Source organism: Micropterus salmoides, unplaced genomic scaffold, assembly GCF_014851395.1.
Source record: "Micropterus salmoides isolate LMB-PRFRI ecotype aquatic unplaced genomic scaffold, ASM1485139v1 Ms_hic_scaffold_19, whole genome shotgun sequence".
NCBI classification, from domain to species: Eukaryota; Metazoa; Chordata; class Actinopteri; order Centrarchiformes; family Centrarchidae; genus Micropterus; species Micropterus salmoides.
This window is the reverse complement of record NW_024041039.1, coordinates 13,949,877-13,975,843: the sequence shown is the minus strand read 5'-3', so window position 1 is coordinate 13,975,843 and position 25,967 is coordinate 13,949,877. Positions and strand designations below refer to the sequence as shown.

The following is a 25,967-nucleotide window of genomic DNA, read 5'->3' as shown; positions in this document are numbered from 1 at the left end:
ATTCAATCTCATTGTCATTTGTCAAAGAAGCCAATTGTAACATTATTAACGGCAACTTGATATTTAAAATGTGCCAATCTTACCCCCAGCTCAATGCAGAATCCATATTAAAATGTCATTCCTATATTTGATTGCATTTATTTCTGACAGTGAATATTATTATCATACTCCAGTCACTTTGATTAAAAACAAATAAGATTCCAATCAGTGCGAGGAAGGCGCATGTGACAGGAACACAGGGATACAATATTGCTGTAAAACTAAACATAAACTCACAGGAAAGCCCATCAAATGCTTTCAACACAAAAAGGCATTACTATGAAAATATGTGTTTAATTAATATGTTTAATAAATAAACAAACACCCTTTGTAGAATGAAAAAATATATATGCAGATCTATCTAATAACCCTATCCAAGAGACAAAACAGCTGGAGCTAAATCACACCAATCATCAGCAAATCCTTTGTGTTGCCGTGGCACCAGGGTAAACAGCCAATGGCATGTGATTTCCTGGGAGTCATTAGCATGGAATAGGTTTGCAAGCCACAGCAACCTTGTGACCTGACTCTATAACTCATGTCACACACTGATGATGTCATTCATCAATGGGGTCCACCAGCTTTCTCAGGCAAGGGGCTGCAGGTTCGGCGAGTGGAGGGGAAGGGGCAGAGCGGTAGAAGCAGTGGGGGTTGAATGGAGCTGCCGGGATAATGATCGGGCTGTGGGATTTGACGACGGCAGCGAATAGTCAGGAGAGTATGAATATGATATATAGCTAGCTGGATGTTGAAGGAGTAGATTGGAGTCAGTGTGGGCGAAAGGTGTGGTGTGAAATAAGTGTGGTCCAGCAGTAGATGTGGTTATTGTATATGGTGAAAAGCCAAGCTGGGCTCAGGGGGGGTTTAAAGGCCGTACACAGCGGGTGATGGAGCTACCTCAGTTTGTAATGTTCAGCAACCACAGGGGCCATTACATCCAGCACTATCAGAGAGCACAGAGCACATCACACCCTATAATTTAGCCAGCAGTCGGTCACACACACATACACACAACACGATTCTCAGTGACGGGCAGAATGTGAACCACCTGCATATGCGCATGTGTTTATGTGTTTGTGTTGTTCTTTTTCAGGTCAGATTGTGGTAATTGGACAACAAGCATACGTTAGGATAGTGCACACTCGTGCCATTACCGTGCTTTAGCATAATTAACAGAGCTGTTTCGATCGGGGACCAGCGATGCCTGGACAGCAAATTGAAGCTGCTCATTTCTGGTTTATTTGTAGACTCGCTGTTTTACATTTTGCGGTCAATCCTGTTTAAGGATATTGGCCTTGGTGTTTGTAACTGAACATATTGAGCCGATCCAAAGCTAGGGGGGAGATTATCAATACCATCTTTGATCTTGCTCTGTGTTTGTGTTTCATCCATTAAATAACCATGTCATACTGTCTCCTGGGGTTAGAGAGGGACACATTAGAACAGATTTAGCAGGCTGACTTTATGAGTTTTATTCAACAAATGATCTCAGGTTTAGTCTTTTCATATCAGATTTATTTTGTGCTCATTGGGTGATTTACTAACATATTTTTTACTGAGGCAATTAACATTAAGAGGTTACTCAGAGGTCTAAATAGACGTTCTCCAATTTCACGGCTGCTGCAGCCTTGTAAGCGCTAAGTCCACCATGCCGGCTTGCTTCTCATGTCTGTGTGTGTGTATCACCATTGCCACCACACACCATTTTCTGTAGCTGAGATTTCAAAGCGCCATGCTTAAAGGAAAGCTGCCACAACGTAAAGTGTGGGTGGCCTGCAGTTGCAGCCATAAAAAGTATGTGTGTTTCGGGGAGGGGGTCAGCAAGAAAGGCAAGAGAGAGAGTTGAGGACAGATGAAGACAGTATGAGGAAAGGTTGTACGCAGGCGTACTGTGTGTAGGTTTGTATGTGTGTTTGTGTAAACTTGCTTCTCTTTGTATGTGCTTGGCAGTGCATGTGTGCAAGTGCATGCAAGTCTTAGGGTTTCAGGGGAGCAATCTAGTCTGACACAGGGAGGCAAGGAATGGGGGAATGAGCTGAAAGAAATAGGATTTTTTTTGTGTCGTGTCTATGTGATCAGAGCAAATCTCCTTACTCAGGGGTTTTGTGTGAGAGGGGGGCTTTAACGTCCCCACTCTCCTTGATGAGACATCTTTCTTGTTTGTTAAAACCATTCATTACGCGGTGGCTGCTGGGCGAGCTATGCCGCTGGCCGGCGTATTTATCACTGAGCTAAAGCGCGCTCTGGCTGACAGTAGACGATTGATGACGGGTCTGGGCTTGAGAGGCTGAGGAAGCCTTAATACAATGTAGATGACCCACTCCCGTTTCCAATTTAGGCTGCTCCTCTCCCCACACCTCTGTACCACATCATCTTTAGCTACGTCTCGATTTGTGCATTTGTCTGCGCTTGTGTATGTATGTTTGTGTAGTCTGCAAACATAAAAAAGAGTGGGAGGAAGTGTGTGTTATGTTATATTTGCGAGTGTATTTGATTATGACCGAGGTCGTAGCTAACGTGAAAACACCAAGGAAGCTCGGGAGGGTAAGGGGGAGGGAAACAGAGACTGTAGTGTTATTGCATGTTGTTGTCCAGAGCAGACACACACAAACTTGCATGCACATCAGGATGTAGATATGCATATCTGCTCTTTGTACATGGCGTACACTGCATTGTCTTGAGCATGTTTACACATACATACATACTGTATGTGCTGTGCACTCACACACACACACACACACACACACACACACACACACACAACACACACACACACACACACACACACACACACACACACACACACACACACACCACACACAGTATCCTATAGACATTGCCTAGCCAAGGAAATGTCAGCACCTGGCAATCAAAAAATGTATTTCTATGCAAGCATTAACCTCCTTCCTTTGTTAATGATTTTAACATATTAAAAGGAACTGCGTACACAAGTACAAATCAGATTAATCCCTCTCTGCAGCCGGGAGTCATTATTTGTCCAATATCAGCCTTGTTTGTTATTAATTGAGCACATTCCTCAAACCATTTTTTTTTATCTCTCCTTTAATTAAAATAGACATATATTTAGACAGGCAGTACTACCTGAAAGAAGAAATTTGCGTCTCTGCTGATATGAAACATCACTTACATCAATTATTTCAGCAGTAAATGAGAAAATAGTTCTTGAGCAACTGTTATCATTTTATGTTAAAATTGAATTCATTTAACACAAGCCAGGCAGCCATAACCAGCTTTATGAAATTAGCTTTCTCAATGACTGTGGAGGAGGAAAGGAGCTGAAAAAAGGGGTGTAAGTCATGAGGCTAAAGGTGTTTTCCTTGGGGAAAGAATGTTTGTTAATGGAGCTTGAAACCACCCGAAAATAGAAAGAGGATTTAAGATTTTTTTTGTGTGATGTGTTTTGCAAGTGTCGTGTCTACGAATATATGTTTGTGTCTGTGTGCATTTCTGTTTGCCCATGCCTGTGTGCGTGTGAACGTGTAATTCTGTGTGCTGCATGCATGCTCTCTGTCCACAGTGGCTGAATGAAACACATAGTGTCTCATTTGTTTCGTTTGCGTGCGCCCCGACTCCTAATCTGGCCCTTAAAGACATCTGTCACCAGCGATCACTGTTGTTTTGTCATGCTTCATAGCAGGCCCAGGGGGAACAAGGCAGCCCAAGGTCTGCCATTTATATCAGCCCATGTTCTTTAGATTGGACCTGACACAAATAGTATCATTGCAGCCCTGGTCGCAGAATTACGTTTTCAGGTAAAAATCTTGGCAAGGCTGTGGAGATTTCACGGCATTCTGTTCTTTTAGTATTAGTCTGTATTCAGCTGCTCTCTATGAAAGAGCCACCACCAGGATACATGTCAGACATTCAAGGAAAGATAAATGTATTCGCTGCAAATCTGCACCCACTCATTCTGTTGCTTGGTATTATAAAAGGATTCTCAGACACCAGTATCTACGTTAGGCCTGCCTGAAAGTCTCGTTTGTCAGGATGTGTGCGTGTGCGTGTGTTTGTGTCTTTGTGTGCACGCGCACATGCTCGTAAGGGGTTTTTGTGTGGTGCATATGTTTGGTGTGTTCACTATATGTTGTTTGTGTGTGGGCGTGGTGGGGATAGGTAAGGGGGTCATCACAGTTCTGACAAACGTGTTCGGCCAGCTCTGACAGGTTTAACACTGATGTGTATTTGTGTGTGTGTGTGTGTTGAAGTGTGGGTGGACACGTGTATGCTCTGAATGTCTATACTGTGCAAGGGAGGGGTGGGGTTGGGTGGAGGTCAGGAGAAGGTGCAATCTTGGGTTACACAATACAACAAACAAGGGAACATATTGAATACATACAGTAATAAGCAACCGTCAGAAACTTGACTCTGAGCATGTGTTCTCTGCCAGCGCTTACATGCGTGACTATTTATGTTAATCTGTATGTCAAAGAGGTTCATGTGTGTGTGTTATTCTCTCTGTTTGCTCCTGCAGCACCCATACCCTTCTGAAGAGCAGAAGAAGCAGCTAGCCCAAGACACAGGCCTCACCATCTTACAAGTAAACAACTGGTGAGTCAAGATTTCCGCTCTCCCTATCTCCACCACCAGCATCGCTCTGCTTTCATTTTCAAAAGCCTTCGCCTCCCTCTCCCCACCAAGTGTGAAAACCGTTTATGTACAGCACTCCCCATCACATATAGACACACACAGAGGTGCACGCGTAGACATACACACTGACAACCTTTGTAACATTATTATATTTAAGCTACCAGGATGTTCTGGTGTTATCGGCAAAGTGTTCTGCTGCTAAGTCAGTGGTCTTTGTGGTTTGATGCACATGTATTCATTGGGATATATTTAAGGGAGAAAGGCAGAGATCATAAGCTACCCCTACAACCCCCACACCCCACCCCACCCCTTCATCCAAAACCATACCTAGTACCGCTACTGGTGCCCCCACAAAACTGCTTTCCACCCCCTCCCCATTTTGCAAAAGCTATATGGTGGATTAAGGTTTTGGTGGCCTGGCCAGCTAGGCCTTTGTAGATGGCTTAGCACATAACTGGGGGTGGTGGATTAAATAACATGATCACAGAAGCAAAGAAATGATACAGGAATTACTTATCAAAATACTAGCCCAGGTTTTATCTGCAGCTTAATTTTGTTCAGTACATTCTCAGGGTGATGTTCAGATTAATTGAACTGACAGCTTCCTTTCAAATTTCCGGCAAGGTATTTGCACGGATTTCAGGTCTTACACAAACTTAATTATATGGAACCCCATTTTATCATTCTAATTCCATGTAGCGGGGGTTCTATTTACAAATGACAAGTCTGTGCCTTTTATTCACAGCTTTCCTTAATATATTTATCAAAGCGGGTTCATTTACAAAGTGCTCTATCTGTTTGGTACAGGCAGGCCGACATTAACGAAGCTTTTAGGTTTATCAGACTCACAGCCTTACAAGCCACCCGAGGGTCAATTGATTTTTTGGTTCTCTGATACATTTTTTTTCTCATTTTTCCTGGATCACAATGAGAAACATGCCTGGAGAATTAGCCTGGTTTGTTGGCCTTATCTATCAGCCCCCTCCCTTGTCCTCCCCCCTCCGTCCTGACATGCTCTCTCTCTCTTTCTGTCTCACTCTCTCTCACCCTTTTTCTTTATTTCCTTCTAGCTAAGGGAAGTCAAGCTCCTTAAATTGGCCACAGGAACCGCTGTTATCAGACTTTAATGCACCCTACAGTGTGGATAGCATTTCAATTACACCAGTAACCAAAGATTAGCCCCCGCTTGCCTGTTTCATGCCTCGTGCCACCGTTTCGGGACGCCACGCACCTTACCTACAGGAGCAGAAAATTGAGTTGCCTTGCCTGTGTCATGGTGATTAATGCAAAAATAGTCTGCAAACCTGCGAGGAGAGAGAGAGCGCGAGAGAAATAGACATAGACAGAGATAGATATAGGAAGAGTCCCTGCTTTCTCAGAGGCCATGAAATCCAAGCCTGGCACTGAAATGCCTCAGATCCATTTATAAAGAGGTCTGAAAGGATCTTGTGCTGGGTAACATCCTCATGAACCTGGTTTCCACACATACACAAACGTGGTCATGTAGATGTGTATTAATGTTACACCAGCAGTATTAACAAAAACACACCAGGAATCAGTTTTCACAAATAAAGTCATTAGAGACGCTTAGACTCTACTGGCCTATCTGTGGGACATTGGGTGCTGGCCTGGTTGATGCTGCCACTTTATTGGCTATTTCACACTAAGGGAAAGATGAGAAAGAGAGAGGATGCTGAAATTTCCTTTCCCCTCGTAATGCTTAACCAGGCAGGACAGTGAGTTTTGTTTGGGTTGTGCCTTTGCTTTTTCTCTTTGGTTTCTGGTTCCGGTGGCTGCTGAGATGGTCCACCTAGGATATGACAGAACTCTGCCATATGACATTCCTGTTTTAAAAAAAAGCTCTTCAAATTCCTGGCTGGCCCTTTGCATTGTTCTGTAGTTCCCTTTGATGCATAGCCGCTGCCATGTTACTGACCAAAGAGAGGGAGACAGAGACAGAGGGAGGGAGAGACAGAAGCAGAGGATGAGTGGGGGAAAAGGGAGGGGATGGCCAATGTCTTCGGTTTCCAGAGCTCTCCCTCGGGGAAAGGATGTGCTGAATCAGGGCTTTGTCCGCCAGCACAATCGCAGCCCAGCGAGGGCACAAGGGTGCTCTGTGTGATAGTCAATAGACAGTGCATCTCGCTCTCTACCCACTTACCCCATCAAACCTCCCCAAACCATATCCTCCAACTGACACCTCCCTTTACGTTTACCTGCAGCTCACCTGTACACACAGAAAACAAAACCCATAGTAGACCACTTCCAGCTGGTTGGAAACCCTTTGTCTTGGTACCACAGGAGACACTCAACTGGTTCTATATCTAGTCTATATCATTAGTTGGCAGTCTCACCTGTTTGTAGGCCACATCCCATTAGCAGTCTGATTATAATAAGGAACAAAGGAAAATGTTAAAGTTCACAATATCACTGTGATGGTGTTGAGCAGATGATGAGGAGGACATGATTATCCAGTTAATAGTATCCTCTGTGTGTGTGTCCAAGTGTGTGTGTATGTGCACATTATGCACATTATTATATACTAATAATACACTATGCTCTCTCAGTATGCACAGAGATGTTATGGGCGTACAGTGTGTCAGGACACCATTAGTTAACCGTTAGGAAGTGTGTTTGCTCTACATTTCAGACAACTGGCGTCATGCTAACAGAATCGGGGAGTGGTCTGACATGTAATTACATTTGTTTAAGATAGTGGGAAAAGGTGAGGGCCATGTCACACATAGCATTCTGGGATAATGAAGTAGGTGAAACGGCAGACTCAGGTGTCTATTCGCTGGAGAAGCGTTCACAGTTTACAGTATCTAGCGGTATATTTGCCTGCCTCAGCAGCTCCTGGTGTCCTGCTATCAGTCTGGGCTAAATGGGGCCTGACCAAATCCTTTCATGTCTCAGCGTCAGACCCAGCACGATATGCCCTCGCTCATAAACACACACACCAACTGTCCTGCCGTTATTTACCTCTGCGGCAATGCACATACACACACATACACACACACACACATACACAACACACATAACATGCAGGATTATTACACGAGCCTGAGAGATGACACTGATGACAGATGATTGAGAGAAACAGCGTCTAAAAAAAGGAAGGAAATCGTCCCCTCATTATTCCCTCATCTCACAGGCAGCCAGTTGGTCATTTCCATGGCAGAGAGAGAGGAGAGGCAGAGCGAATATGTCAGTTCTTGGCATCTATGATGACTGACTGCTGTGCCACTGGAGCACTAATAACAATAAAGAGGGCACAAAGCCACGCTCTATTTTTTCTTCTCTGCCTCCTCTCTACAGCCCGGGGGGGGAATACATGCATAGACACACACACACACACAGGGGAGAGGCTCTAATTAGCGGCAGAAAGGAATACAATGAGTGAGTTATTAAGACACAGAGGCGGATCGCAGCCAACCTTTGCCCCCTGTCAGAGCACAGGTCACATGATAAGGGAAGGATATCCACCAGACGACGGCGCCAAGCGGCCTGTGCCCACTGAGGAGATGAAATAGGCTCAATCTCTCTGGCCATTCAGGGTAGGGCATGGTGCACTGATTGTTTTGGGGAGTTTTGTTGTTGTTGTTGTTGTTTTCTTGAGGCTCTGTCTTCACCAGGAGGATAAACTTCAGCCCTTTACTGTATGTTTAAATTAAGAATTAGTTATTTAATTTCATTGTTTTGAAGCTGAGCAACAGTGGAATAAGCTCAATGGCATACACGCCTGTGTCCAGTAAACAACTGTGTAAGACAGGTATGCAGGTCTAATAAATTAATAAAGAGCTAAAAAAAGAACGGTCACAGTGATACTACAGTTAAAATACTTTTCAAAAGTCATTGCACTTGTATGCCTTTACAACTTTTGCCTATGTACATAGAATCCAGATTGTCTTCCCAGATTGCATCCTGCTGTAGCACAGCGTGCAGATAAACTGAGTTTAGCTAGCTCTACTCTGACTGCTCTGTAGCTCTCTTCACAGCATGTTCCCCATTTTCACTCAGATCCTCCTTATTCCTCCCTCCCTCCATTCTGTGGATCCTTCCAGACTTCTCAGAGTTTAACTCACCCAACAGAGGTGTATAGAAGCTGTACTGCAGGTTCACATGCAAAATGTTATTAACGGACAGGCACATTTATTTGTAATATCTGAGAACAAGAAAAAGAAAAGCCAAAGCCCAATTTGTTCCTCCACTTAGCAAAGCATTTTCCACACCCCTTCTTCAGGCCAATGAGACACTTTGGAACACTGGCTTTTTTGATTTTTTTATGATCCTCTGGTTTGGCAGCGATACCATTATGAAATGCAAAATAATAACTAATATTTTCCAAATGTAACATAAAGCTATGAAGCTGGCCCAGCCGCCTCTGTTTTTTTTCCACATTCTTTATAAGTATTTAAGTCTTATGAATCTCACACAGAGGATTTTGAGGTCCTTTTCCCCTTACCACTCTCCACATCACTGCCTGTTCCTTACTTTTCTGCCTCTTCATTTCTGCCACATTGGTGGGCAAGTTGACTGAAGTTGCTGGTTATCTGTCTAACTTTGACCCAGATGGAAATGTCAGGCCTTTTTTTGGCTGCAACCAGGGACTCCCGGCGGTGGCCATCTTATGCCCCTGGCTTTCTAAATATACAGCTGGAGTGTGGAGAGGTTGCGGCTGTGTGTGTGTGTGTGTGTTTGTGTGTATCTCTCTGGTGTGTCTGTGTGTGCGAGCGTGAGTGTATATGTGAATCTGACTGAGAGAGAGACTATCGGGGTGCTGCCAACACAGGCATCATGATCCCTCTCATTTAGGGACTGCTAATTGGCAGTTAATTAGCAGAATTGACTCTGTTGTCAGATCCCAAGTGCCAGCCCCCCTACCAACACCCCCTACCCGTTCATTTGATCTGGCCGCTTTCTTGATGTTGTAATAATAATCCCATTTTATCTGTTTTGGAGGGAGAAACACATTTGGAAAAACATATTTTCATTATTGGCAGAATAAAATAGAACAGCCTCCGTGTGTTTTCATTTTGTTCTGCTGTTGTTACAGATCCAAATATCTGTTTGCGGTGCAATCTAGACACATGCTGTACTCACAGGATAATCCATGGGAGTCTTGAATAGCTGATGCTAATGTGCCACTCTGTTTATGTGTGTACTCACAGTATGTGCTGTGTGTGAGTACATGAGCACACACCGCTGTTGAAACGCTCCGCGTGATTAACAGGGCCCACTCCCACTTTATCAGGCACTGGGGGCACATTGGTGCACAGCATAGCATGGCATGGACACCCACCGTGGCCACGGAACAGCCCAGTGCCCACCTCTGTGTGAGTCTAGAATTATGAAAAACAGGTGGTGCTTTTATAAAATTGGCAGTGTCGGGCAATCATGCACAAAAATGAATGCTTTTTTACTTGTTTTCCAATTACAAGCAGCTCTCCAAGGCTGTGGAAATCTACCAGCAAAGACGGCATGCAAGGAGAACGAAGCCAGACAAGGCAAGATAGAGAAGCAAAGAGCTGAACGTGGTATTACAGAGAAAGCATTAGAGAGAGATGGAGAGAGATGGGAGGAGGGAGGTCTTTGTACTTCTCTTCTCCTTTTGGCTCTTTTATTCCTCAACGGCTTGGTTTTATTGGTGGGTCGTTTAATAACAAGGGCTCTGCGTTTGAAATGAAGTCGAGCTGCGTTTGCGTGGGCGAGTCTCCTTTTTTTATTTTAAGATGGTAATTTCTGTACTTGGGGTGAGATAGAGAGACAGAGAAGGAGGTAGAGAGTACATGGTAGAGAGAGAGACTTTGAGGGAGAGCAAGAGGGTGAGAGTGTGGGAGAGGGAGAATTCAAGGAGAATACAAGGGAGGAAAGTAGGTTAATTTATTTCATTTGTAGGAAGAGAACGAACTTAAAAAGGAAAAAAAAGGTTGGTGATAGTGAGAAAGAAAGTGTAGGATGCTGTTTTCATGAACAAGCAGCTTAATGCACACGGGCAGCCACAGTAAGCCTGCCAGAATCTCCCTGTGCCTGAGGCCATCTGTGAGCAGAATAGCAATTTTATTACTTTGTCATTAAACCAATTTCACAGCAGTATTGTTTGTTAATGAGCAGCCGCAAACGAGCGGAGATGTCACGTACTAGAATAGCAACAAGATTTGTGACCCCAGTTCTCCTCTGTCTCATTCTGCCAACCTGTACCTCATTCTTATTCTTCTCTTTCTGCCATGATCTTCTTCCTCAACATCCTAACTATCATCCTTACTCTCTCCCTGCCATCCTCCCATCTTACTCATCCTTCCCTTCCTCCCCCTGTTATAGGGGTCGCTGGCTCATAAAAGGGGAAACTGCTGAAAGATAAAATGCAAAGTCTATACAGTCAAGTCTCTGTTTATGAGCTTCCATTTGCCTTTAAAGCTCATTGGGACGAATGGTTTCTCCATGGGCTTTCAGGGCGTGCAGCTGGAAAGCCTGGGATGTTGGCCTGTTATTTAGCTCTAAAGCCTAACATGGGTGCCAACGGCAAGTGCCAATGGAGGGACTAGGCATTTGAATAGGTGCATAAGTCCTTTGGATTGGATGCTCGATGATGTCATAGATTTTTTGTGATTTTTCAACGTTGTTAAGACTACCAGACTTGATCAGTGCTTTAAAAAAAAAATTGCGTTTTAGTCGTGCATTAAAAAAAATCTAACTTGACGTCAGTCTGAAAGTTGTTTGGAATGGTCTGTTTTCTCAAAGAAAGCAATGTGTTTCAGCTGCTATAGTGCTATATGTGTCTTTATGGCTAGTCAGTCTGTTTATGTTTTTACTCTGGAGGTCAGTTGGCAGAGATTCTTGGTCTTTTTGTGGCTTGTGACCGAGAGAGAAGCGGCAAGAGACAGACAGAGAGAGAGAGAGAGAGCAAGATTTAAACTGAGGCCCCAGAGGATCAGACAAGCTGACAGAGTAGATTTGGAATAATTAGTTTTATCTGCTGAGGGAGATAGCCAGAGGAGCTGTGTGTTAGCCACAGGGTGCTGCTTTGTGTGTCTTGGTAGTGATGTTTGCGGCGGCTGAATTTTGTGTATGTGTTTGGGTAGATGGTGTATATGTGTGGAAGGAGGGGTAAGGGTGTGGGGGACTAAAAAGGATAAAGGTGACCAGGTGTAACAGAATGGCCTTGAGGGTGTGTGTGTTAGTGAGGACAGGAGCTCCTTCTTTGGCTGAGCTCTTTAAACTCTGTGAACCTCTACAAGGTATTTTCTCTCTGCCCAGGCATGCTCGTTCTCTCACTCTTTCTCTGTGTTCCTCTTTACCTCCCTCTTTCACACTATGCATTCCCCCTATCCCCGTGTTTGGAAATACAGCAACAGCATGTAAATCTTCTATCTTTGCTTTGTTTGTGTGGTGTCGTGTTCAGAATATCCCACGGCGACCTCCTTCACCCTCCTTTAAGACACAGCAAAAGTGAGTGTTGGATATGGGAGGGAGAGAGGGTTGTAATCACATCCTTAACAATGATCCTATGTATTATTCTTACCTGTTGTGAGTGTGTATTTGAGTATTTTTTCTGGAGCTGTGATTCATGGCCTGGTGCCCTCTGTGGCTTTGAGGGGCAGGCCAATAAGCCCACCAGTGAAGACCATATAAATCAATATAGCCCTTTGTTTGTTTAAGTCATGCTCTGCCCCAGTTCAGGCCAGTTATGGATGAGATATCAGTGGAGTTGGTGCCAAGCACAAACGGGGAGGGAAAAGGTGGCAGGGGGTCAAAGGGCCTCTCTACAAAAACAATCCAATCTTAATTGGAACATGGCCCAAAATCTTGGCGATATCAAGCCCGGTAATTTGCAATTTGGGAGAGGTGAGAAATAAATGGTGCAGCTTGCTGCTTCTCTCCATGTACACACCAACACACACACACACACACACACACATATGCATGTACTTTGATGAAGTTGTCAGAGGTAGCTGGAGGAATTAGCCACTATTAGCCGACACTATTACATGCATAACAAGATGCTTAGATACAGAGAAAGAGCTGGTGAAAGCCAGGGGAGAACAATGAGGAGTATATTACCCTAATCTAGGGTTTCTCTCTTCCCCGCCTTATGAATATTTATTCCTCACATTACCGACGACGATGTTTCAGTTGGGTGACTCTTTGAGCATGTGAAAGTGGTGGGGATCCCCCCCACCCCCACCCCACATATCTGCTTTATCATCTTCTCGTAATATTGTATAGACTTTTTTCAGTTTCCTTACAGCATGAGGTCGCAATAGGTGGTGGTGTGCCATTTAATAAAAAGTTGGAATTAATTGCATATCAATGTGAAACTTAAAATTACCTGAAAAAAATTAGATTGGGATCGAAACGTTTTTTTTTCTGTGAGACGCAGAGATTGTTGTATGTTTTTCTGGCCATCACTTATGAAGGAGGCCAGTCAAAGCTGTAAACAGTCAGTGGTAGAGCTGATCTGAGAGGCAGCGGGCTTGCTTCAGGCCACCAGGCACATCAGAGTCCCTGTGGTCCGCGCCACAGTGTCAGCGCTGTTTCTGCCAGCAGTCCCCTCCACAAACAACAGCTATTTATATCACTGGCCTGCTGCTGGGCTTTTTAGCCTAAAATCTGCTACTGACCGTGCCTGCACATGTGTGTTTGTGTGCCTGCATTCATGGTTATGTATGTCAAAGCGATTATGTGCTATTGAAACTCATATTAATTATTCAATAGGGAAGTCAGAGGCAAGCTGACAACATTTGACCGATGACTCTTGTGGTCACTAGTATGTGCTAGACACAAACACACTTACACAGACACATCATTGAAATGTGCTTGGTGGAAACACTCACTCACACGCCAGAGACACAATGATGAGAAGATGATGACATCCCAGTGGGAGGGAGAATCCCTTTCCAAACACACACACACACACTGAATCCTGTACTCCCCAGTTGTCTGGCTCTGAAAGACTCCTAGTTCAGTGGCACTTAAACCCAGGCATTAGAGAATCTCGACAGTCTATCCACTAGGTTCAGGTGTCACTTTTTAATTGCTTAAACTGCGGAGCATTTTTTACTGCCCTATATTCATGGTTAATAGTATAGCAGTGTGAAGAGAAAAAAAGTAAGTGGCAAGGGGAGAGAGAGCATGTGCATGTGTATATATGTTTGGGGGTGGGGTGGTGAAATGGGGGCACCTTCCCTGTGCAACCTCCCATTGGCTCTGCCTTCTGAATTCTGCTAATGCATTTGAAAATCAGAAATCCAGTTAATGTCTGCAAGTGTGTGTGTGTCTGTACATGTACTGCACATACATGCTCACAAGTGTACCCAAGCATGTATGTGTGTTGCGTAAGGACGTAACAGTTGAAGCCCCTCTTGGCAGGCCCCCTCTTCTTCTCTTTGAGCTGAACCCATTATAGTCTTAGAAAGGAAGGAGAAGAGGAGACGTTTGATATGAAGCAAAGGAAATAGATTGTCCCTATTTCCTTCCTGGCTGCTGCAACGCAGACACTTGTGTTGCCTAGACGATGCAGGCAATTGACACTCAATTTTGTTTGAAATATCACGCCTCTATCATGTCATTATCAGCTTCCCCTGGTAATCCACAAAGCCGCCCTGTTTGATATCTGACAATAAGGGGGAGTCACAGAGTCGCAGAATCTCTCATTCGATTACCAGGCAGAGAGGGAAAAAAGGGTTGAGAATGAAAGGGAGCAGAAGACGATAGAGCAAGAGACAAAGAGCGGGTGAAAGAAATAGAGATGGAAAGATAGTGCAGGAGGGAGACAGAGAGGCTAAAAAAGTCACACATTTGTATGATAGTAGTGAGAAGTGGATGGAAATGGAGATTATACCTGCCCTCCCCACAGAGACGTACAAAGGAACCCAACAGGCCTGGCATTGTGGGAGAAAGAGAAATCTGGGCAATAGGGGTGGCACTCTTCACAACTGACAAAATGGGGCAATCTTGTAAGCACACCCACTCATCTCAGGAGGGCTGATGGTTAGGCTGGGGTAATGATAGTGCTGGATTCATTCTTTCTTTCTGTTCTCCCCCTCTCTCCTCTGTGTGTGTTTGAGTGAGTGTGTGTGCGTCAGCCTGCCAGCATGTCTCTGTTCTATTTCTTGCTGGCCCTGCATGAAAGCAGGAAGCCCTCACCCACCCAAAAGGTGAGAAGCTGGCTTATGAGGAATGAGCGTTACCTTCGAGCGCTGACGACCCCTGTCATGCGCTATGTGCTGGAACCTTTGACGGGGGCTAATATTGACATATGTTCGGTGCTCTTCAAACAACAGGAAACACAGCTGTTGGTCCCTTAGCTCCTGGGCAGGCAGACAATGCCTTTTGTGCACCTATGCACGTTAATAAGGTGTTGTCTTAAGGGAGGGAGTACAAGAGTAAGAGAAGTGGGGCCTTGCTAACAAGGGAGATGTGGATCAACTCTTCCCTTTCTCCCCCTGTCTGGTGGTGATATTCTAAAATAACAGAGTTAGTAAAAAAACATTCCAGGGCGGAGGTGCCAGCCTCTGACGAAAGGGAGGTTAATGACGGGAAATATTAGGGGACTGTCTGGGAGAAAGAGAGAAAGAAGAGTGGATTTCACCCTCCCTCCTAACAACAGAAAACTGGTATAGCTAGGGCAGGTTAGCCATGCTGGGTTGCTACAATAAGGTCTCTTTCATACAGGTGTGTTGACGCCTGGGGCAGGCTTGGCCTTGGTCCATTCCATTCACCCTGGCTGATTTGAACAATAACTATCATATCTCTTAAAAGAGAAGGGAGGGTGAAGCGTCAAGAAGGAGATGCCTGAGAGCTGTGTCGGGGCCAAGAAAAACCCCCGCTGCCGTTGTCAGAGCTTGTTGATGTTGTAGTGAGAAAAAAAAAAGTTTTTTTTAACCCCCCCCCCCCACCGCCCTCCACAACCCCCACATTTTTTCCTCTTCTCCTTTCTCTCCCTCCACTTCTGTACTGGATTCAGTGTTTTTGTGCCGTAGGACAGAGTGTGGTGAGGAGACAGAGGAACAAAGTGCTGCTGTGTGGAGCAGCAGCTGCTGCTTCCTGGATCAAAGGGGCAACAAGCGTGGTCTTCCTGGCCCAACGCTGCTCTGGAGGTGTTTGACAGACAGTCAGCAGCTGGGGCCGCACAGCCCGCCGTGTAGGGGTCAGGCTGCTGGACTGCAAGGCCCAGGGGTGACATGCCCTCACTGGACAGGGGGAAGAGGGAAGAAGGTGTTAGATGGGAGGGTAAATAGAGGGAGAGATGTCTATGTTTGTTTCCTTTGTTGTATGTCTCGCTGTTGTAGTTTAGAGAGTTACTTCTGGGATTATTACTGTATATTTCTATCATTCAAATTGTGACAGACTGTATGATATTTGCTCTTTTGTGATGAGCCGGTGAGTTCTTACTTATTAATCATAATGCAGAGGTGATAGTTTAAGCCTGATTTTAAGGGTAAAACCATCACTAGAATAACATTGCACTCCTCACTGCAGTATTCCACCTCTTTGGTGCTGACAGAAAATCAGAGCAAGAGAAGAGAGACAGACAGAGAGCGAGCATGCCGCAGTGGTATTGATTTATTTTAATTAGCTGCTCGTTAAATCGTGTCAGTTTGCAACACAAATATATAATTCTTTGTCTGATTTTCCACTCAAGTCTTAATGACTCGTACTCCCCGGGTTTCAGAGAGGAATGACTTCTGCAGCTAGACTGACAGAGCAGTGCAAATGTTACTCATATAGGGCTGAGGGGGGATGCCACAAAAGGGCAATGAGTGGAGTAATAAAAAGGGAAAGAAAAACAGGTCAGTGAAAGTCCATGGAGGAGAGGTGAAACAGTCCCAATTTGAGAGTCAGACAAAAGAGTGTGGAGGGGGTATGGAGGAGGCACTGTAGATGAGAGAAAAGAGGGAGAGAGGGAAAGAGAGACAGAGGTAAAACTATGTAAACACAGTGGCTGCCCTAAACGTGGGCCCTCTCTGACGTTCTTAAAAAACGAGCCTGCCTTGCTCTGCTTCACATCTGCACTAAATCAAACATAGGGGTGAGGTAATGTTCGCCCAGCTTATGTCTCTTGACTCCTGTTTTAACTTAAAGAAGGGTGGAAGGGATTGAAAAGGGGAAACTATCTCTGATAGGATGAGCATGAGGAAGCTTCCTCGTTCCTACCATATCTCTTTGTGTGTGGAGCCTGTGAAAAGCTCCTTTGTGATAGTTTATGATAAATCCACAGATACTGTAGTTTCAGTCTGGTGGCTAGCTATGTATAAACTGTTACAGGGGGCCTGTAAGGACCATGTGAGCTGATTCAATTGCTGTTGTTGACACTACAGTAGATCAGTGTTGGATGTTCAGTAGCCCCAGACTGCCCCAATGTCTGACCGGACCATAATTAGTGTTTGCTTATACTAAACACACCCTCCTCATGGGGTTAATTTGCATGCACTTCCTGGTCAAAGGACACTGAGTGTTTTACTCATTTCTGCCTGTGTTTCGTTTTGTGGGGGGGAGGATCAAACTAAAGCCTTCCTCCTTTGATTCCAGTGAGTTGTGACTCAATCGCTGGAGGTTTGGAATCTTTATTTCTGTCTGAAGCAGAAGTATGGAAGCAATGAGCTTTAATAGGAACCAGAGGACAGTCATGTTTGCAAGCAGTGATCAGGGATTGAGTTCAGCACGTTCTTGTTCAGATTGTGTTGCATCTAATCCTTCTCCAAAGGGTTCCAGGCATTTGACTGACAAAGGGAAACTTGCCCCCCTGTCCCTGGCATATGAGCTCTCAAAATGGGCATTTGCAGGTCAGCCATGAAGGCAATAAACTGTCAACGATTTCTGTGTCACAATTTCAGAGCTGTCTCTTTGCACGCTCTACAGGGCTACATTTGGAGCAGTCCGTACCTCATTTCTTGGGGAAGACGTGTATAGTATTTCTGTTTCTCTCTGCTGTCTCACTCTGGCTCTGGCTCGGTTTCTTTCTTTCATCACAAACTCGTCAAACAAGTGACCCTAGTCATGATTGGCTGGGTTCCCTTCCGATCTCCACAGCAATTGGCCAGCCAAGCAGTGAGGCTCTCTCTCTTTCTCATCTCTCTCTCTCTCTCTCTCTCTCTCTCTCTCTCTCTCTCTGTTGGCTGTGCTCCAGGGTAGGGTGGTTTGGCATGACGATTTCTCAGGGAAGGAATGCTGACAACAGGAGCGAGTTACCAGGTGTGGCTGCAAGTCAGTTAACCAGAAACAAGGCCTTTCTGACAGATTGAGATGAGGAAGCAAGACAAAAAAAGAATAAATACAAGCACTGAATCAGACAGACTCCAAACTTCCAGTAACCTTTCATAGTATAATTTATAAGGTTGTTTCTTTTATTATGATGATGCAGTTGTTGTTTTTTTGTATTAAAGGTAAGTCTCAAGAAGTTTGAGGACTCTGCATCATAAAATAGAGGCACATGGTATGTTTTAGGATTATGTAAGTCCCCTATTAGACCTGTCTTCTTCTGTATCTGTCAACACACACACACACACACACACACACAAAAACACAAACACACTGGGTATAGCATAACATTGTATGCTAGCCAGGGTATTTAACACCTAAGCAGACACTCTCTCTGAAGGCCCCCTCCCCATGTGTATGAGCAGATATTAGTAACCAGGGATGCCGTGTTGATACAGCCTGGCGGAGACCCTGTGTCAAGTGGACTCCTGCTGCCCTGGCTCCATCATTCATATCTGTCTGTTATTTTCCTCTGCGACCTGCACAGCCGCAACACTCAGAGCACTAGCAAACTTAGCACTCTATATAGTTATTAATGCATTGCATCTGCGCATACATGTGTTTGTGTACATGTGTCACTCGCGCCATTTCAGGGCATGTCAGTGGGAAGTACTACTGTTGGCCAATCGGCATTAGTTTGTGAAGAATGCGCTGACATGTACATACACACATAGTGACTAATAAGTGCATACATATTCACATGCATGCTCCAAAGCATTCTTAGCACTGCAAGAGCAGTTTTTAATATGCAACTTGAAAATGTGTTTAAGGCTTATTGGCTCGAAGAAACTAGTTGCCCACATTAAACAGCAGTGGACTGCTGCCCCCACCAGCCCGCTTTCTCCTGGGGTAATGTACACATTCTGAGCTGTATCCCAAGGAATGACCTCCTCACGACCCCCTAACCTTGCTTTTAATTATTTGTTTGAAGACAGCATGGAGTTCCCATGCTGAGAGGTACTCTGTATACTGTGTGTGCATGTGTGTGTGTGGGTGTTTCTGTGCTCTAACATTGTGCAGAGGCAGACCATAATAAGCTAGACCACCAGATGTAGATAATAAAACATGGGCTTTGGGTTGGAGGTTTTTTAGCTAGTGTCCCCTGTGAACCTCCTGTGTTCTGGTTAGCCTACAGACACACTGGCAGTGGTTGTGGTCATGTCCGTGGTGTTGATGTGTGGATTTACAGCGCACACGTATGTTTTAGCGAGCGGTTGGGAATTATGTGTCCCTGTGGTCAATCTCTGTGTCTCTCTCAGGGCCTTGGATCCTCAGATCTATCCATCTGTGAGTCCATCCCAGTTGACTGGCCTTCATCTCTGGAGGATTCCTGGTTGTGTTGTTCTAAGCACACACCATTAGCAGCTCACGGGCCGAAGGAAAACAGTGTTATCAGACCTGGCTCTGATAATCTCAATTGGCTTTACTCAAACTGATAAAAGGTGCTCTAAGGCCAGGAGAGGGGCCCTTGGTCACCCCCCACCCCCTCCTCAAAACCACATCGCCTCCCGGTTACTGTGGCAACTTGTTTAGCGTACAAAAACAGGGCCTTTGTGTGTGTCGGTGAGTGTGTGATAAGGTAATGGTTGGCCAATAGGAAATGTTGACAAGAAGCAGGTCCATCCCAGAAGCAGCTTGTATGGAAAAAATCTGAATATCTGTAAGTTTGTGTAAATGGAATGACGTAAATGAGCTGCTTTCATACTCAGAAATGGCCATTTTAATGTGAGCAAACACCCTGATATCTAAAGATTTTCCTGTATGCCTTATGTTATACATTATCTTATAAAGGAACATTTAGAAAAAAAATCGAATAAAATGGCGCTTTGGTCATACAGCATTCTCTCCAGCACACAGAGTATTTCATCTGCAGTCACTGGAAACCGTATGGGCAAATTTACCTGGGAAGAACATTCCTAATATTATGTGTTTATAGTTATATCCCAGAATAGGTAAGAACGCACGTGGTTGTGATTCCGAGCCCCTTGGTGCATCTAGAAAGGGAGAAAGCAGGACATATATTTTGGCAGGCCTTGCACTCTGAGCGTAAAGAAGGGAGTGTGATACTAGGAATGTCTTACAGTGTACTTGCTCAGCCGGTTTTGATGCTGGAAGCATCTTTCTCTGTTAAGCACTGCAGGCATTTCTGACAGCACAGCTATCTAAGAATGCTTTGTCCCCTTTGTTCTATCAAAATACCTACTAAATTAATAAAACGTAATCCTCATTCCTCCCTAAAATCACAAATCATGCATTACAATCATATAATTTCCAATCGAGTTCTCTAATTTACGCACCCCTTTCTCCTTGTTCATTCTCATATGGATGTGTTTCATCTTTTTCTCTCAGGGGCCCACGGCACCCCTGCGTACCTGCACTCTGGATGCCCCCTGGCAAATGAGCACAGCTTCTCTCTTTTCCCAACCGTGCATTTTGTACGTTTAACCATGTCACTTTGAGTCGGGCAGATTACAGTCGTTTAAGTTCATTGGAGAAGGTAAGGGCAGGTATCAGGGCTTCATGGGGGATTAGGAGCCCAAATTGGTTCCAGCTCTCCCTTCCTTCTAATGACCAGTTCTTTAGCCGTACTGATGGTGCTGTGGCCCGTATGTTAGAAGAGGGCGGTGGGGCCTTTTTTTTCCTCCTCTGCTTTTTTGGAAGCAGCATGCTGGACAGCTCCAACGTGATTTGAAACCCCTCTTATAATATCAACCACATGGTGGTACCTGTAGTGCTAAGTCCATGCTATGTTTTTAGTGCACGAAAGTGAAAGACAGAGAGAGAAAAGGGGCTAAAAGAGGAAGAAAGGGAGAAAGGTGGAGAGCTTGTTCAGACTGAGTGGCCAGCTTGCGTTTGACACAGCCCAAGGCATCCCATTCTAAGTTAAAAAGGTTGCCCCTGGCTGGCAATCACCTCCAGATGACCTCCGGTTCTACACTGGAAAAGCCACAGGAGCAAGGCCGGCTGGGGAGGCTTTGTGGTGCTGCACTTATTTGCTGCTGTGGCGGTGATAAAACTTCAGACAGCTTAATTGATGGGCTTGCTGACATAACAATACCTTGTGAAAGCACGGAGTGGCCCATGCCTGGTCCTCATTTCTAGACAGCTGGAAGGGGAGCAGAACCCCCTACAATGTAGCCAGAGTTGGGGTCCCACAGAGGGGAAGGGTGGAGGTGGAATGGTGGGGAGTAATGAAAGGAACCACTTGTATCCTGCACTGTGCAAATGTAAAGCTTACTTATAAATTCCAACGAGTGATAACACTCCAAAAATAATGTTGTTTTGGAGAGGGAACTGTAGATACTGTACACTATGTGTAAAATTGGTCTGGGCTGTTTGCAAAAGGCTGCAGGAGCTACTAAGAAAGACAGAGGGAGAGAAGGATGTGCCACGATGAGGGTTCTTCTGTGCCCAAGCTGCACTTAATACTTGAGGAATGTCTCCCTGGTGCCCATAGCAACCAAACGTAATCAAAAGCTTTATTAAAAGAGGGGGGAATAGATCATAAGGAACATTAAAAGTATCCCTCACTGGGTTCCCAAGTCAGCACACAATTGCCCTTTTGTTTGTTGCTGTTTTGTTGTGAGCGCCTTTCTCAAGGACTCGGTGGCTAATGTTGCCATTAAGTCATGCAAAACTGTTTTGTCTTTGTGGTGGCTTGTGATGAATCTTTTTGTGTGTGAAAGCAGGGTGATTTAACGTTTGTTTTTCTCCTTTGTGTTTTTTTTTCTCTCTGCCAGGTTCATTAACGCCAGGAGAAGAATAGTACAGCCCATGATTGACCAGTCAAATCGAGCAGGTAAAAAAAACAAAAACACAAAAACAATATATATATATATATATATATATATATACAGCTTCTGTCTTTCTTTCACCGGCATGAAAACACCCTTCCCAAAGCCTTTACTGGCATGCACGTCATGCCTGGAGCCCTGATTTATTAAAGGAGCACCCTATATCTACTCCCCCCCCCCAAAAATCCCTTCTACTCCCTCCTCTTCCTCTCTCTCCCTTCATCCCCTTTTCCCTTTTCTCTATGAGATGTGTTCAGCAATGGTGCGGGCCGTTTGCTGATTGACTCTAATTGGAGATTTCCCAGTCTAAGTGAAGAGAGAGGTATATTAACGCTCTCTGTGAATTACTAATTGGACACAAGAGGAGTGCCAGAAACGCTAGCAGCATTTTATGAATTATCTCCTTTTTTAGGCTGTTTTGTTTGTAATTTTTTCCTAGTCCAGGGTTGGGGGGGGGGTTCCCCTCGCTTTTTCCACTGTGTTTTTATTTTATTCCCTCAAGAATCACTGCTCTGCATTTTTGTCTTTCAGCAAATTTCCAATATCAAGACCACTAGATGGCTACTTGGTCAAATTTTCGGTTTAACAGTATCAATGAATGTATTTTCAGTCTTTAAAACTGCCCTTAGCAGGGAGAATGAGTTTTATGTGATGTTTTGATTAAATCAAGATTTGAAGTAATTTAACGGCAATGCAGGGAGGGATTTCCATTTCTTTAAAACAAATTATGGAAAGCTACATGTTGTTAATTGACAAAACATTTATTGTCCATATCTTTTGTGGTCAGATCACAAAAAGGACCAACTGAGTTGTAAACATGCCACTGTGTGATCCTGTGGAATGATTCAGTCACCCTAAGCTTCATTGACTATGGCATTACCAAAAAGAAGCCGAGTAATTTGTCTCCGGGAGGGAAAAGCTGTTTTTGTTGATTAGCAAGCTCCCAGTCTTAAAAAGGTCCCTACACGACGAGGTGGAGGTTGTTCAAAAGAATATAAACCATGAATCAAATGAGGTGCACTTAAAACTGTGGGTGACTCTTTCTACAATGACTGCGCTCTTGTGTGGAATATTTGTCAGCATGCAATCAATGTGTGCGAATCAACAATCTCTACAAAAACAGCATGACTAACTGCTCCTCCTAATCTTAATGAATTACAGATTATCCAAGATAATACTGTTATAGTCCTAGAATACACTGTTTTCTACAGTCTCCAAGGAGCTTTAGTACATTAGGGCTAATAATAGACAAAGCAAGATACAACTGAGCAAATTGATTGCTACTGTATCTTCTGTATCATAATAGATAACCAGGTAAATCATTCATAATATTGAATGATTTGGCAGCTTTTGGGTTATCTACATGTTTAGAATTGTATTTGATGTTGAGAAATGTATATGCTGTGGGTACAAGCTATTTGAATAGAGACTGAGGGAATTGCCTGCCATGGGAGAAATTCTTCTCATCCTGTCAACTGCATGCTTTCTTCTTGCGTTTAGAGAACAATGTATCTCCTGTAAGTGTGGTTTTGAATGACAGTGGTTGTGTATGTGTGCGTGCATAAGTGTGTGTGTGTGTGTGTGCTTGCACGCATGCATGAGGACCTAACTGTATGCGTGTTTGCATGCCACGCGTCAGTCATTGCGGTCCACAAACATGAGCACAATGTCTTACAGTATGTTTGGGCTGAAGCTGGGACAATTGCTGATTGTCTGGTGTGTTTTCTCTTCTTCTTCCCCCTCCCTTTTTCATGTCCACGTTTTGACTACAATCAGGTTTTCTTCTTGATCCTTCAGTGAGCCAAGGAGCAGCATACAGTCCAGAGGGCCAGCCAATGGGCAGCTTCGTGCTGGATGGTCAGCAACACATGGGGATCCGACCAGCTGGTAAGTCTGTCCACCTCTCTTCCTCCATTCCTCTTCCCCTCCATCTTGCCTGCTTTACCAGACACCAGTTTCACCCTCAGTTATCACAGAGCTAATCAACACTGATCCTCTTGTCTGTAGCATGAGATTTAGTGACCTCAGCATGCAGCAGGTCCCCAAGTCAGCCATGTAAACCTAATACTAACAAGTGCTACACAATTGCACTTCCCAAAAAAGTCCCCTCACCGTTCCCCAGAATGTCACTATCTTGCTTGTTTTTTACCCTCTAATCTAACACATCTGGGAAAGTCCCTCACAAATAATAAAAGGATCTGTGGGATGCAATGCAAAATAAAAACACTTCCTTACATCTTTCACTTCCCCCTCCCTCATCATTCTAACGCTAACCAACCCCATCCTCTCTATCAGCGGGTCTCCTTGGACCTCTCTGTGATTCAAACTCCTGCTGATCCCTTTCTGGCGTTTATCTCTTCTTTCTAGGGCCTATGAGTGGAATGGGGATGAATATGGGCATGGATGGGCAATGGCACTACATGTAACCTCCATCTTGTAAAGCAAAACGCAAAGAAAAAGGGGGAAGTAAGTACTGGGCTCTTTTCCTTTTTTTTACACTTTGGGGCTGTGGATTTTATTTTTTTCACCCATTATTGCCTTTCACTTCACCAGCACTACCCCTTCTTACCCTGGCTATGATTTTGCCAACCCCCTACTCCCTAGTATCAACAGCTATGAGCAGGCATGGATGTTTTAGCAAGATGCTTTAAGGAGTAGAGGGGGGCCAGTAGCCGAGGATGAATTAAAGACTTGGGAAAAAGGGATAACTGTCCTGGGACAGAGAGGACCCGACTTGTGGCGCCAGACAACAGGAAAAACAACAGAATAGGGGGGGGGTGGGGGGGGGGACAACCTGGCATGCGCAAATTTATTTATCACAACAGCGCCATCGCTCTCCCCATCCCGGACAGCCAATGCAAATGTTGGACATTTAGGGAAAAAATAACATCTCTTGGGGAAGGGGCTGACGGGGAGAAATTAAGCAGGCTCCAGTGAAGCGATAAAGAAGGAGAAGTGAAACTGTCCTCCGAGTGACATAAATCTGTCTGGGGAAGGATTGATGCCCAAATTATCTTATATGCAAAGACGGGAACACCGCAGTACATTACGGTCCCTGAGCGAGATATACGGCCGTGGGTGACATGGCCGATCCTTCACTGGAGGTTTGGTTTGAGCTGTGTAAAGGCAGGAATGAGTGCGGGGTATGTGTGTGTGTGTGTGTGTGTGTGTGTGGGGCGCTGCTGCTGCTGTGTGTTTTGATTATTTTTTACTGGAGGGAGACGATTTAAGGGGGGGTGGGGGCCAGTGACTAGCCTGACCTGAGACTCACAGACAAGAGCAGGGAGACATTGAGATAGATTTATAAGGTTGTGGACACAAGCACGACTGCATCTAAAAGAAGGGGATCTCTTTCACACATACAGATACAGTCTCTCTGGGTCGCTGTTTTTCTGTCTCTCTCTCTCTCTCTCTCTCACACACACACACACACACACACACACGCAAATCCCTATACGGCTAAATGGCGGCAGTCTGATTAAGCTGGCCATTCCACCTCCTGCTAGTGCCACAGTGCTGACATTTGAAAAATCAAGACATATCACATCCCAAAGGCGGCAGGGCAGAAGAGATTTTATTTTAACACCTAAACTCCCTTGCCCAATGAGGCACAATATAATAACACTTACCTTGATTAAAAGAACCCTTTATATGTAAATGGAGACTGGATTTTCCAGAGGGTCACAGTGGCAATTCTGCCGACAAAGATCATTTCACCTCTCTAGTTCTTGCTTCCTCCCTCGCTCTCTCTCTCACTCCTCTGTTTCTCTCTGTCTCTCGCTCATTTTCTCTCGTCCCCTCCTGTCTTTGCTAATGGCAGCAGAAAAAAAAAAAAAAAACAGGAAGCAATGTTCCCTAAAACAGCCACACAGAGACAACATTTGCTCAGGTTGGCTAATTCTTAATATAGGGCTATATAATTTTGAGACTATTTAATTACGTAACATTCTTTATGCTTCATGACCAATTACATTAATAGCTCAATACAGAGGAATATTATCCTCTCTTGATTTGATTACACAGCCACACAATATGGTATATTTGGTATTTAATTATGACCAGCCATTGAGCAGGACTGCTGTGCCATAACAGAAGTACAGCACAGCCAGCAAGGGAGGCAGGCAGAGAGAGAGAGAGAGAGAGAGAGAGAGAGAGAGAGAGAGAGAGAGAGAGAGAGAGCCCACTCTGTCCTCAGTTTGTCTTCAGATGATTTTACCACTCTTGTTAATAAAGGAGGGGGGTCTCAGATCTACTTAACGGAATGAC

General features: G+C 44.6%; 1 protein-coding gene across 5 annotated transcripts in view; it reads left to right on the top strand.

The window, feature by feature from the left end:
• Window positions 1–25,967, top strand: part of meis2a (Meis homeobox 2a) — an 80,313-nt gene that overhangs the window by 51,041 nt on the left and 3,305 nt on the right. For 2 of the 5 annotated variants that reach the window (XM_038728489.1, XM_038728488.1), the window contains exons 9-12: window positions 4,532–4,608; window positions 21,648–21,706; window positions 23,478–23,588; window positions 24,069–24,167. In XM_038728489.1, the coding sequence (XP_038584417.1) occupies window positions 4,532–4,608; window positions 21,648–21,706; window positions 23,478–23,588; window positions 24,069–24,127 (306 nt within the window). In that variant the 3' untranslated portion in view covers window positions 24,128–24,167. The remainder of the gene's footprint in view (window positions 1–4,531; window positions 4,609–21,647; window positions 21,707–23,477; window positions 23,589–24,068; window positions 24,168–25,967) is intronic. The other 3 variants (XM_038728490.1, XM_038728493.1, XM_038728491.1) reach the window with 3 other exon arrangements.